This window comes from Mastigoproctus giganteus, chromosome 6 (genome assembly GCF_048544385.1).
Source record: "Mastigoproctus giganteus isolate SK-2022 chromosome 6, ASM4854438v1, whole genome shotgun sequence".
NCBI lineage: Eukaryota > Metazoa > Arthropoda > Arachnida > Uropygi > Thelyphonidae > Mastigoproctus > Mastigoproctus giganteus.
Window position 1 is genome coordinate 53,868,505 of NC_143580.1, and position 13,239 is coordinate 53,881,743.

The following is a 13,239-nucleotide window of genomic DNA, read 5'->3' on the forward strand; positions in this document are numbered from 1 at the left end:
AAATTTACTTCGGAGGTGGAAGCAGAGGGAACCCTACCATTCCTTGACATGTTGGTTATTAGGGATGGTTGTAGGCTCAAGACCAAGGTGTTTAGAAAGCCCATGTGCCGAGGTCAATATACTCATTATACCTTGGCACAAGCCAGCCAACACAAGGGTAGTGTTGTCAAGGCTTTAGTAGATAGGGTGTAGTCCCACTGTAGCACCTCCGAGGACAGAGATAACGAAATTATTCATGTCATGGCAGACCTCAAGAAATGCGGCTACCCCCAGAGGGTGTTGGACAGAATTATTAGAGGAGCGGAGTCCACCTGTACTGAGCCGTTCGCCCCTGTGAGCACTGCATACATTCCCCACTATCCGGGCCTTTCAGACCACATTGCACAAATAAATCGGGGGTGCCTGATACGCTGTGTGCAACTCCTGGGACGGAGGTTGTACACAGTGATATCCTGTGTCAAAGACCCCCATAACGAAAGAAGCCAACATTGAAGTGGTATACGAAATTAAATGCCCGGATTGTGGGGTGTGTTATGTAGGTGAGACGGGCTGACGACTGAAAGACCGTCTGGGGGAGCATATGAATGCAATAAAGTCTGCAAACTATGGGAAGTCTGCCATGGCAGAACATTTTTGGGAGAAGCAACATCAAATCTCCCCGGAGGATGCTGTCATCACGGATCATGCACAGGGGTTCTGGGACCGTAAATGACTTGAGAGTTTACGTATTGGGGCAGCTAGCAATTCCGTTAATAGAGACAAGGGTGTGCGCTTACATCCCCTCTTTGAAACCGTGGTGCTTGGGCAAGATGAATGGTTTCAGCTAGCGCGCTCCCGAGCCATTTCCGGTTCCGGTGCATAAATGGGAAATTCCGGCCTTACTCCTGAGGAACCATGTGACGAGTACCGTGGATCTGCTATTTAAGGATGTGCCACACAGCAAATATATGCTGTTGAGAAAGAAGATCGCTATCTCCGAAAGCTACAGTTGTTATGGTATTTTATTAATTGTTTTTATCATCATATTTTATATTTTTGTATTTTATTGTAAATTAAATCACATCAGTTTTAGACTACTATATATTTTATTTTATTTCATTTCATTTAATTTCATTTTATACGCTCGTATTTTATTTTATTTTATTGTAAATAAAGTGTTTTAGTTGCAGCATTGGAATTTGTTTATTTGAATACCGGCTGGTGTAAAGTCTAATTGTTCAATACTACAGTTCAGGTTACTATAAAGCAGAGGTGGCCAACAAGTCGATCGCAGATTTAATTTTGGTTGATCACAACAAATTTTAAATATATATAAAAATAGATTAGACAAAATCTAAATGTTATTATTATAATGTGTCCCACTGCATACGCTTATTACAAATCTGTTGAAACACGTGACTATTCTTCTTGCTGTGCAGCTGCTAAGCTTGTCTAGTGAAAATTCACGCAGTTATATTGTGGAGAGCATAGTGTATGTGTTGAATTCTTATCTAGCTTACTCAATTTTAATAACTGGACAGTACTTATACGTTAATTTAATACCCTTTGAATTAAAATGAATACTGTGAAAAAGAGTAAAATGTATCATTTTCATGAAGAGTGGAAACTAGAATACTTTTTTTAATGATAAAAGAAAAATGGTGGTGTTTGTTTTGCAATGCTTCCATGGAAATTTAGGAGGGAACTTCAATACACTGATTAGTAGCATTTCTGCATATAAATATCAATTTTTGGCAGTGGCTTGAGGATCTCAAAGAAAAAAAATCCAAAAAATGACCTTGCAAATATCCTGTTTTTGAGAAATATGTTTCTGAAATTGAGAAAGTTATGGATGATTTTGAAACCAGATTCAATGATTTTAAAACCATTGAAGACATTGTTCAATATATTTCTTATCCATTTAATGTAGACTTAGATGCAAAACAAATTGCAGAAAAAATTGCTGAGATTTTTCACATGGAGAAAATATTACTTGAAAATGAAATTATTACATTGCGAAACAATATCTTCCTAAAAGCCAGATCATCAGAAAAAGACTTTTTTTTGGAAATATGTTTGCCGAGAAAAGTACCCAAATGTAAAAAAAATGCAGTGAACTTTTAAAGTCCTGTTTTGATTCCACATATCTATGTGAATTGGCCTTTTTGTATTTGAAACAAATAAAGCCGAAGAAGCGCTCTACTCTTACGGACAGAAGATTCTTTATGGTTGGCCTTATCACAGTATATCCCCGATTTTGAAAGCTTGACAGATGACATAAACACACAAACTTCACATAAATTAAAATTTTAAATATGTATGAATTTAAAATAAGAATTCTGAATTCTATTTAATTTTAAAATTTATAAACATTTTCCAATTAGTGTTGATTAACTTTTTTGACCATGTGCAATGAAATTTTTGAGATGGTAGATCGCAGCATGTTTTTAAGAAAAAAAAAGGAGATTGCATCACAAATTAAGTTGGCTACCCCTGCTATAAAGCAATGGGAACTACAATGTTCAAAAGATGTAAAGATCTATCATTTTCGGTTGTGTTTTGTGACATGAGAAAGTAATTTTTAATATATTAGATGCTGCTCCTACCATTTTTTTAAAATTTTATCTTTTAACAATTATTTCCCTTAAAAATCAAAACAAAAAAATAAACAGTATCATGTATGAATAGTTTATTTATTATATTTTTATCTTTTCAGTGCTTAATATTTTTGGATGATGCCCAACCTGTAGCTGATATTCTAGATAATTTGTGTAGAGGCAGTGAAGTGAGTATTTGCAAATGATGAATTAATTTAATATAGCTGTCACTTTTGAGGTTTTTGATAAAAATCATATCACATAATACTTTTTCATTGAATAATGGGAACACCTATCAAAAGTGAGTCAGTTGGGCTGCTGTATGTTGTCAGGACAATACCAATATGGAATCCCCAAGACTGAAACCCTCCTATGGCTTTTTTTCCCCCTCTAATAATCCAAACAATGAAGGTATAAGAGCCTACAGTGCTTGCACAAGTCTTAAGGCCGAAAAAGAAAAACAATGATTATTGATACTAGACTTATATTGCTATAGATTATAATTTTTGGGAAATGGGAAGGAAGGTTATTCCAAAGAACAAGTAGAAGGGATAAATGACGAAGAGGAAAAGTTCTTGGGTCTGGAATTGGATAGTGAATGGATGTTGAATAGTTGAGGCACGTGTTTAGATTGGTTTGGAAGAGAGTGGGGGATGGATTACAGATGCCAGTTTGGAGGAACAGTTCCCATGGAAGCATCTATAGAAAAGACATGCAGCAGAAACTGAATATAACAGAATGGAGAGAGAGAGAGAGAGAGAGAGAGAGAGAGAGAGAGAGAGAGAAGCTTGCAAGAGTAGGGTCCTTTATTAACCTGACTGCCCTCTTTTAGATAGGGTCTAAGAGTTTGAGAGAAATTTTGGAGGAACCAGTCCAGATGTGGGAACAGTATTCGCAAATTTTAGATTTTGTAAAAATCTCAAATAGACTTTTAGAACAATAGACTTTTTTGATGTAGAGGCAACAATATTAGTGATGTGTTCTGAATGTTATCAAAGATGAGTATTCGAACAATAGACTTTTTTGTAAGAAGTAACACAGGACTTATTAGAAGGATTGATGTTAACTCAGTTTTCTTCATCCCACTGAAAAATTACCAAGAGATTGGCATTTAAGGAACTGGTAGCAGATATCTGAGGAGTTCAAACTGCTTTTGCAGAGAAGTTTCTTAAACTGGAAGGTGAAATGTAGTGTGCTGTCATTAGAAATACTATGGATAGGATTTCCAGTCAGTAGAAGGTCATTAATTTACAACAGGATTGAAAAGAGTGAGAAAGAAGCAAATCTTGGGGAAATCTAGTGTTAGTTGAGAAGTCAGAAGACAGAGTGTAATCTACCATCACTTATAGTAAGAGTAGTTTGTATTTTGCACCATTTGTCCACTAGGAAAGTTGCCAATTCATATAGGTTTGGTGATAATGGAAACCTACATTGTAGGTGTTACTACCACAAGCATTCTATGTAATTGATGTTTGATTGCAGATGGGTAAAGTGATCTTTGATTATTGAACCAAGCAAGATCTTGAAGTTTAGTATTATTATCATGAATGTAAAGAAATTTGGCAGCATAGCGTGCAGATGATTGCTCAATATGGTAGCATAATTTGTCCAGAGATGGATGTCTAAGGTGGCTAGAAGCTCTGCCAGGTAAGCATGACCCACCATTACAGAACTAAGTGAGAGCCAAATGTATATTTCCTTTTTGCTTTCATCACTCATTTATCTGTTCACCCAAAAAAGATGGATAACTTGTCAGGCCATATGAATATTACATTCTGCCACTAATTAGCTTGTTTCTTTGTTTGTTATTTGGTTTTTAGGAGCATTAGCAATTAAGGCCATATTGCTCCGGGGATATGCGGTGGTCATTCCCTGACCTTTCCGCATCCTCCATATTTGGCGGTCACAGGCTCGAACCCCCGGTCTAATCAAGAAGCATTTACTAATTAGCAATCTATGTATTATGTTCCTGGGATCACTGGACTTCCGGAGGAGCAGAGGCGAGTGTTATGAGTTGTTTGTATACAGCAGCCCTACTGTTGTGTCCAACTTTGTTTCTCATCTGATTGCTTTTGTGGAGACAGATTGTTGACAACTCATACTGACTTTTGCATATACTCGATTCATAGTTGCTCATCTACTGTATTCCACAAACCAAACTAATGATTGGACTTCCTTATTATTGACTAGGTACTCTTGGCCACTGTTACGTTTTAATGACAATCAATGTCTTTTTATCTCTCATCCATATTGATAACACTTTCATGACAATTCCCCATGATGTGCTAGTGGGTTTCTCCAGCTTTGTTAGAGATGTCCCTGCGAACTGAGTTCTTGTGTGGTTTCCTCCTGCTTTGCATATATCTTGTGGGGCATTGGTACCAAAGTGTTTCATTTTTTAAAGTATTTTACCACTTAGAAAATAAGTCGCCATACAGTTGAATCTCTGTCAGTGAACTCTTGATTTTTTTTATTTAAAAGTAAATTTAGTTTACCGACCAAAATCCTTCTTTTATTATTTCTCTTTAGAGGTTTACATTTCTACAACTTCAAGAAGAAACTTTTATCAATGATATATATTTTTCTTTACAAGCTTCAGTTTCTGAAATGTAAATAAAGAAAGCTAAAACCTGATCTCCCAGCCCAAATGTTCCTAATCTTTATTTGACTATGGACCCTGGAACATAGTGATGCTACTTTAGATTTAATAACCTCAGCTTATTGATACTGTCTGTGAATTGAAAGAAAAAAAAAAAAAGTTAAATTGTTTAAAATTTAAACATTGACAATTTTCACTTTAATGTGTAAATATTAGATTTTCTGTGCTGTAAAATATGCTTCCTGTAAAATTCCTATAAGAATACAAGTAACAGTGATACAAAACTTTGTTGATCAGTGATTACACTGGTCAACAAAGTTTTTGTAACATAAAAGGAAATAAGCTTTTCAATTTTGAATCTGAATAGGAAATTTTACATTATGTCATAGTTTTTTTTTTGGGTGGGTGGGGGGGGGGAAGAATGCAATAACTGATTTTCATAACAACATTGTAAAATAAAATGTTTACTGAATGTAGGCAAAGCAGAGGAATGGAAAGGGATATTGGAAAGGAACAGGTGTGCTCTGTGGTGCACCTGTTCCACTGGACAGCATATTGGATTCTCTTCTCTCGTTTTAGCAGTGTTTTGGCCTGCACTGGACCTCTGGCTGGTAGTTCTCCTGTAGTTGGTCCACCCTTAATACATAAAACAAGATTGTTTCTTTGGAACATCAGACAAATTCAACCACGTTCAAGATATTCACCTACTAATATCTACTAATGTAGCTGTAACAGTCATTCCCCATTGGAACTCAGGTCAAGTCTTTTGCCCATGAAAGGAACACCAATCTATTGAATGCAGCAGTCACAGGCTCTGCTTTTATTTAGAGACAGTGTGCTCTGCGGCATTAGTAAAAGCTGGTGCAGCTCATGAAGTTACTAAAGGAGGGGGATGTTTGTGATTTAAAGCTCTGTGCATTATTCAAAATTCTCTGTGATATATCAATGCTGATGTTCTTATTTATTTTTTATTTTCAGGATAATGCACTTATGGCTTTTCAGATAGCTTTTGATCTGTACGAAAGTGCTACTCAGCAGTTCTTGTCCAGAGTTCTTCAGGCACTTAAGGCAACAGCTCCAATTCCTTCATCTGTGGTCTCACCCCTTATGAAAGCAGAAGAAAAGAAAGAAGCAGAAGTGTAAGTTTTTTGCTTTTATGCATTTTACATATATTTATTCTAAATTTTTAATTCTGAATCTGAACAGACAAATTTTATAGCATGTTTTGGGGGTAAAAAAATTCAGTAACTGATTTTCATAACAACCTTAGAAAATAAATGTTGTTTACTGAATGTAGGCAAAACAGAGGAATAGAAGGGGATATAGGATTGTAGTTAAAATTCAGGTTTGACATTAGCTTAGTTCTCAGTAATGTTAGTGGTTTATTTTGAAAACTATCTGGTGTTAGGACTAGTATTTGTTTCTTTGGTAGAGGGTTGTTTGTCATCATTAGCCAGTTCTGTTATATCCACTTTGTGTACAGATCACTATGATAGAAAAGACCAGTCCTGAATTCTCAGCCTTTCATTCATAATTGCCTTTGCTGTATTTCCTGTTTTTTGTTAGACCTTTAAACATCCTAAAGACAGATAAAAGAAAAAGGTGGGCTGAACATTATCAGCCCACCTTTTTCTTTTATCTGTCTTTAGGATGATTATCATTTTTGCCAATGGCAAGTCTGTACTTGGTAACAGCTCGTTGATGTGAGAGGCCAGTGCAGGGTAACATAATGGCTGTAGTCAGTCAGATAACAACCCGGTACAGCAGCAGTAATCAAAGTGGTTGCCAATGTTTTACTGGGTTGTTATTTGAATATTAGAATCCACAACTCATTGCACCTTGTCTTGCATGAAGTATTACAACCAGAGATTGAACTGGAGTTCCACTCTATGAGCAAAAAATAAAAAGATGTGGTTGCAGTGTTTCAAACACCAACAGTGGTGTACAGTGAAGGATTGGAAAAGCATTGCCTGATCTGACAAATCCTGACTTCTGTTTCAAATATTGTACTTTACTGCTTTGGATTAATGTGTAGTATCTGCTGATGTAACAGAAAGAATTAACAACCTTGACTGATAGCTGTAATAGTCTGAAACTAAAACATAACTTATGTGCCTTGAGAGTATTTGTGTAACATATACAGAAATTGTCAGCAGTCTAAATGTGTGATTCCCTCAATATGTGACTATACAACAAAACGAATGTTAAACACTGCACTTCAACTAAATCATGAATGAAGCAGAAATGCACACATTTTTATTACACAGTGTAATTAAATCATTTAAAACTTTGGTGTATACTTTGCACAGCAGAAGTATACTCCTTCAGTATTGGTACTCCTGAAAAAGTACTTCATCACATATTTCTTTTAATATGTAAAACTAGCTGCAAACAAAAAAGGATTGCTATAAACATTTTTATACCTTAAAAAATTAATAGTTCATATTTAATATAATTATTTATTTTGCAACTTTATTAATAATTTTATTAATTATTAATAAAGTTGCAAAATTATTAATTGTGCCAACCGAATTAAATAGCTGTTATATTTTTATTTCTTTAAGAGAAAATATGGAGGTTGATGAGAAAGCTCCACCAGTTATTGAGCCACCAAAACCTAAAAAAGAAGACTTAGTAAGTAAATTACCAAGCTTACAGGATAATAAGGTTTTGTAAATTTCTAGTGACCCACATTTTTTTTAAATGAATTATATTTAAGTTTTTATGCTATTCTTCTCAGTGTGCCATCTCCTAACGGAGGTCAGTGACCACCACGCAAGTGTCTCTGGCAGCTCTGATCAGCTGCTTGGTGTTCAGTCCTCTCCAGTTCTTAATGTTATCAAGCCACAATGTACATCTTCTCCCAGGCTTTCTTCTTCCTTCCATTCGCCCCCCTTAATAATTAGCCGTGGAATTGCGTATTGGTTATTCCTCATCAGGTGTCTAAGATATGCTGTTTTTCTTTTTTTTATGTCCTTCAGTAATTACCGGGCTTTTCCATTTCTCTGCAGGATACTCTTATTGGTCACTCTTGCTGTCCATGCTATCTTTAGCATTCTTCTGTACGTCCACATTTCAAATGCTTCTAGTTTTTTCGAGGTGTTAGTTTTCAGTGTCCATGTCTCGGCATTATACAACAAAACTGACCAAACGTAACATCTCATCATCCGGATTCTAAGGTGGAGGTCCAGGTTTCCATTGTATAATGCAGGTTTTATTTTAAGAAAATACTGCCTGGCCATTTCATTCTTGCTTTTATTTCCATATCTGGTTCGTTTTTGTCATTGATCCAACAGCCTAGATATTTGACTTTGTCAACTCTCTATCAACTTCCTGTTTAATATGAGGGGAGGTGTTGGCATTGCCCTATTAAGGACCATGAGCTTAGTCTTGTTGATATTAATCTCGAGGCCCATTCTTTCACTTTCTTCACTCACACAATTGAGGAGTATCTGTAAGTCCTGCATATCAACTGTACAATGTAGTGTCATCTGCATAGTGAAAGTTGTTAATCACTCTGCCATTGACAGATATTCCTTCATTTCTTCCATCTGATGCTCTCTTGAAGATGATGTCCGAGCAAATGTTAAATGGGGTGGGGAGTACACATCCTTGCCTCACTCTGTGTTCAACGTTTTCTGTCTTTCTGCCATCAACTACAACAGATGCTGTTTGTTTTGGGTCCTGTAGAGGTGTTTGATTATTCGGATGTCCTTTTCATCAAGGCTGGACTCCTCAAGGACCTTGATGAGCTTGGTATGTTGTACTTGATCAAAGGCCTTCTCAAAGTCAATAAAACAAAGATGGGCATCAATCTGTTGTTCTCTGCACTTTTGCATCATGACCTGGGCACAAAATAGTGCTTCTCTTGTACCCATTCCTTCCCTAAATCCAAATTGCGCATTGTCCATCGACTCCTCGTATTTTCTGAAAATTCAATTTGAATTATTTTTAGGAACATTTTGAGGACTTGACTCATCAAGCTGATTAGTCTGAAGTCTCCACAAGTCCTGGTGTTTAGTTTTTTGGGAAGAGTGATAAATGTTGGTGTCAGCCAAGGCAACACCTGAGGGGGTGCTGACTGTGTTGTAAATTCTGTTAAATAATTCAATAAGAATGCCGGTGTTTTTGAAGTTGAGCAGTTTGACTATTTCCGCTGTGATTTCATCAGGTCCTTTGGTTTTTCTCTTCTTCATTGATTTAATCACCCTCTTCACCTTGGATCTTAGGATGAATGGTCCTACCACTGGATCGTTGTTGTCATCTAGTTCACATTCACTGTCGGCGAAGAGTTCTTTTATGTATTTAGTCCATATGTCCAGTTTTTCCGAAGAATCAGAAAAACTGGACATGTGAATCAGCTCCTATTTCAAGATTTAATACTTGTCTTGTATATAATTCCTTCTCATCTGAAACCAATATTTTCTTAGTATTGTTCATTCTGAGTAGAGCTATTTGTCTGAAGATTACTCATTAATATTATTAAAAATATGATAATATTGTATACTGACTTATGGATAAGCAAGTTCAATTCTGATTACATATTTTCATTTTTAATCATTTCTTGTGTTATACTGGTGTTCTAAAGTTAAGCAACAAACATTGATTCAAATATCTTAAAGTACATCCAGTGTGTTTTAATGTTCATGTAAGAAGTGATGTGATATCATTATTTGAGCATGAAATATGAAATTAAAGTCAATTAGAGAATGGCAGTCATTGCCTCTAAACAGATATGGACTTGTTGACACCTATGGCCTGAAGACAGGGTTCAGTAGAACCCTGAATGCAGCCAGAGTAGATTGATATGGTAACACTTCAGTAAACATCTTAAAACAAATTCTCACATGTGTAAGAGTCTTTTTTTTTTTTTTTTTTTGTTCATTTAACTTCTAATAATTGATAATAGTATTATAATTTCATATCAAAATTACTGGTGATGTTAACAGGAAAATTTTTAAACATCAAAAACCAAGGTATGCTGCTACAGTAAGACTTGAGACAAATTATAACTGACATGAAAATGGCAGTTAAGCTATAAAGCTAGTAAAAGGACTAATAAATATAACAGTAGAGGCAATGCTAGTATTTGAGCCATAGCACTTCCAGGTTAAATTATCAGGTGGAAGGTACACACACACACAGCACTGAAGGTGAAAAGGATGAGGTGCTGTAAGTACACTACAATTTGAAGTACAAGAAATAGTTTAAAATGAGAAGTGTTTTAAAATTTTATTCTTATTTAATAAGATCAAAATACATTATTATAAACAACAAGTTTTGTTAATAATAATAAAAAAGGGAAAAAAAAAAAAAAAGTGTATTGCAAATTACAGTAGGGTAAATAACACTAGTTTACAAATTTAAGTTTGTTCACTGGGGTTTGAATTTCGATAGGTCCTACTGCCGAAATATGTTGCTGTGATTTCAAATATGACTTAGATTTTTTTCTATCACATCCAGATACATCACATCCTGAAAAAGGCCTCTGAGGTTGGGCAAATTCATATTTTAGCATTAAATCAGTTCATACACCAACCATAAGAATAAGTATTTACTGTAACTAAAATATTTACAAATAAAAATAAAATAAATATTTACAAAAACTGCTATTATATTAAATTAAATTATATACATGTGAAAAACATTAAAACTGTGATAAAATCCTTGAGATAAAATAAACCGGATTAAAAGCGATAAAAATCTTTGGAGCTTTCGGAAGCATCGGCTTCCTTCCTCAGCAGTAACAAAACTTCCTGCAGCACGTCCATAAAAAACAGGCTCACGGTACTTATACATGTGGTGCAGTCAGCGCATGGTCTGAACTGGAAGCGGAAATAGCTCGGGAACGTGTTAAGCAAAACCGTTCATCCGTACTTAGGATGATAGTTTCAAACAGAGGATGCATACGCATACCTCTGTCCCTATTCATAATATTTTGGTCGGATGAACAGATTCGTAGGCTCTGGAGCCATTTACGGTTCCAGAACCCATGCGCTCGATCCACAATAACCGCATCCTTTGAGGAGATTTGATGCTGCTTCTCCCAAAAATGTTCGGCCACGGCAGACTTATTGTAATCAGTGGTTTTTATAGCATTTGCATGCTCCCCCAGATGATCCTTGAGCCGTCGTTTTGTCTTGCCCACATAACATTCCCCACAATCCGGGCATTTTATCCTGTATACTATTCCACTACACAGGTCCTTTGCTATTGGGTCTTTTACCTGAGACAACACTGTGGGCAACCTCCGCCCAGGAAGCTGCACACAGCATGTTTTATAACCCCGCAAAACTCTAGCAAGATGCTCAGTAACGCCCGGATAGTAAGAAATGTATGCGGTAGCCACAGGAACAAACGGTTCCTGACGGTTAGACTCTATTCCTCTATTAAACCTGTCTGTGATCCTCTGGGGGTATCCGCATTTTCTAAGGTCTGCTGTGACTTGTCTAATTTCACATTCTTTGTCCTCAGAGGTAGTGCAGTGTGACCCTGCTCTATCTAGTAGAACTTTCACTACACTATTCTTATGCTGCCCAGCTTGTGCTGAACTATAATGGGTGTACTGGCCTCTGCACATAGGTTTTTTAAACACAGAAGTTTTGAGCCTAGGGCCTATCCTAGAGACCAGTACATCCAAGAAAGGAAGGGTACCTCCTGTCTCCACCTCTGAGGTAAATTGTATAAATGTGGAGAAGCTATTAAGCCAATGGAGTGCATCATGCTCTCTCTCTCTTCTTCTGGACCACGGTGAAGGTATCATCAACATACCTTTTCCATTTCTTTATGGGAAACTGACATCCACTAAAAACCCTGTCCTCTAACTCCTCCATGGCCAGATTGGCCACGATGGCGCTAATAGGAGATCCCATGGCTGTACCGTGAACCTGTTTGTACATAACACCTTGGTACATCATAGTGATGCTGGCCAGACAAAGTTCCACACCAGAACAAATATCCTCTACATTTAAAAGTGATCTATTACCCAAAGAGACATCATTACTCAAAGATTTTCTAACAATATATTCCATGTTTAATTGGAATGCATGTGAATAGTGACACCACATCAAAAGAAATCATGCTCTCGTTTTCATTTACAATCAAATCTTTCACAAAATTCACAAATTCTTTACTGTCTTTTATGACATAGTTGGACTGACCCACTATAGGCAAAATCAATTTAGCCAAATACCCTGACAAAGCATATATGGGGCTTCCTATAAATGATACAATAGGTCTGAGTGGGACTTCTATCCTATGAGTTTTTGGAAGTCCATAAAACCTAGGGAGTTGACATCCAGTAGCATGTAAGAACCAAAAAGTCTCCCTGGAAATCTTCTCTGCCTTTAACCAATCCTGTACCAGTTTATTAACGCGCCACTCTAGGCCAACCAACAGGTTTCTTTGAGTAACTTTATACGTATTATTGTTCTGTAAAAGGTCCATTGCTTTTTTGTGATAGTCTTCTTTGTTTAGAGCAACCGTCGATCTGCCCTTGTCCGCAGGTAAAACCACAATTCCATTGTCTCTTCTCAGTTCATTCAAGGCTTTTCTTTGACTAAAGTTAAGATTCGGAGATACTTTCTTTACCTGGCTCAAAATAACAGCAGATTTAACCCGGATCTCATTAGCTAGGGCCTCTGGTAGCTTGCTGATGGCTCGTTCGATACCCATTGCTATCTCCGCAATGGGAGGTTTGGGAGGTACAAGTGTAAACTTAGGACCTAAATTTAAAACTCCCTCTTGTTCTTCCGTAAGTTGCCTATTACTCAAATTGTAAACAAAATGACTACTTCCATCGATACGTTGTACTGTACCTTCTCCCAACAACCTATTAAACTTCATAATCTGCCTCTGTCTATAAGTGTCCGTTATCCTAATAACTTTATCCAAAACTAATCTTCTAATGAGAGCCAAATGTCCGGAAGATACACTACCACTAATAACATCCAGGTACATACCTATTTGCCTTCTAGTCTCTTAACTCATGATCTTCCTTTGATAACGCAAAGTAACCCACTTTAATCGGTCATCCTGTAATGGTGTTTTGACTCTAAAGCCATA

At 36.5% G+C, this 13,239-nt stretch overlaps 1 protein-coding gene across 1 annotated transcript in view; it reads left to right on the forward strand.

The window, feature by feature from the left end:
• Rpn2 (Regulatory particle non-ATPase 2) overlaps positions 1-13,239 on the forward strand; it is a 459,562-nt gene that overhangs the window by 71,097 nt on the left and 375,226 nt on the right. Inside the window, exons 7-9 of the mRNA XM_090375965.1 lie at positions 2,696-2,764; positions 6,154-6,314; positions 7,740-7,809. Of these exons, the coding sequence (XP_090232091.1) occupies positions 2,696-2,764; positions 6,154-6,314; positions 7,740-7,809 (300 nt within the window). The remainder of the gene's footprint in view (positions 1-2,695; positions 2,765-6,153; positions 6,315-7,739; positions 7,810-13,239) is intronic.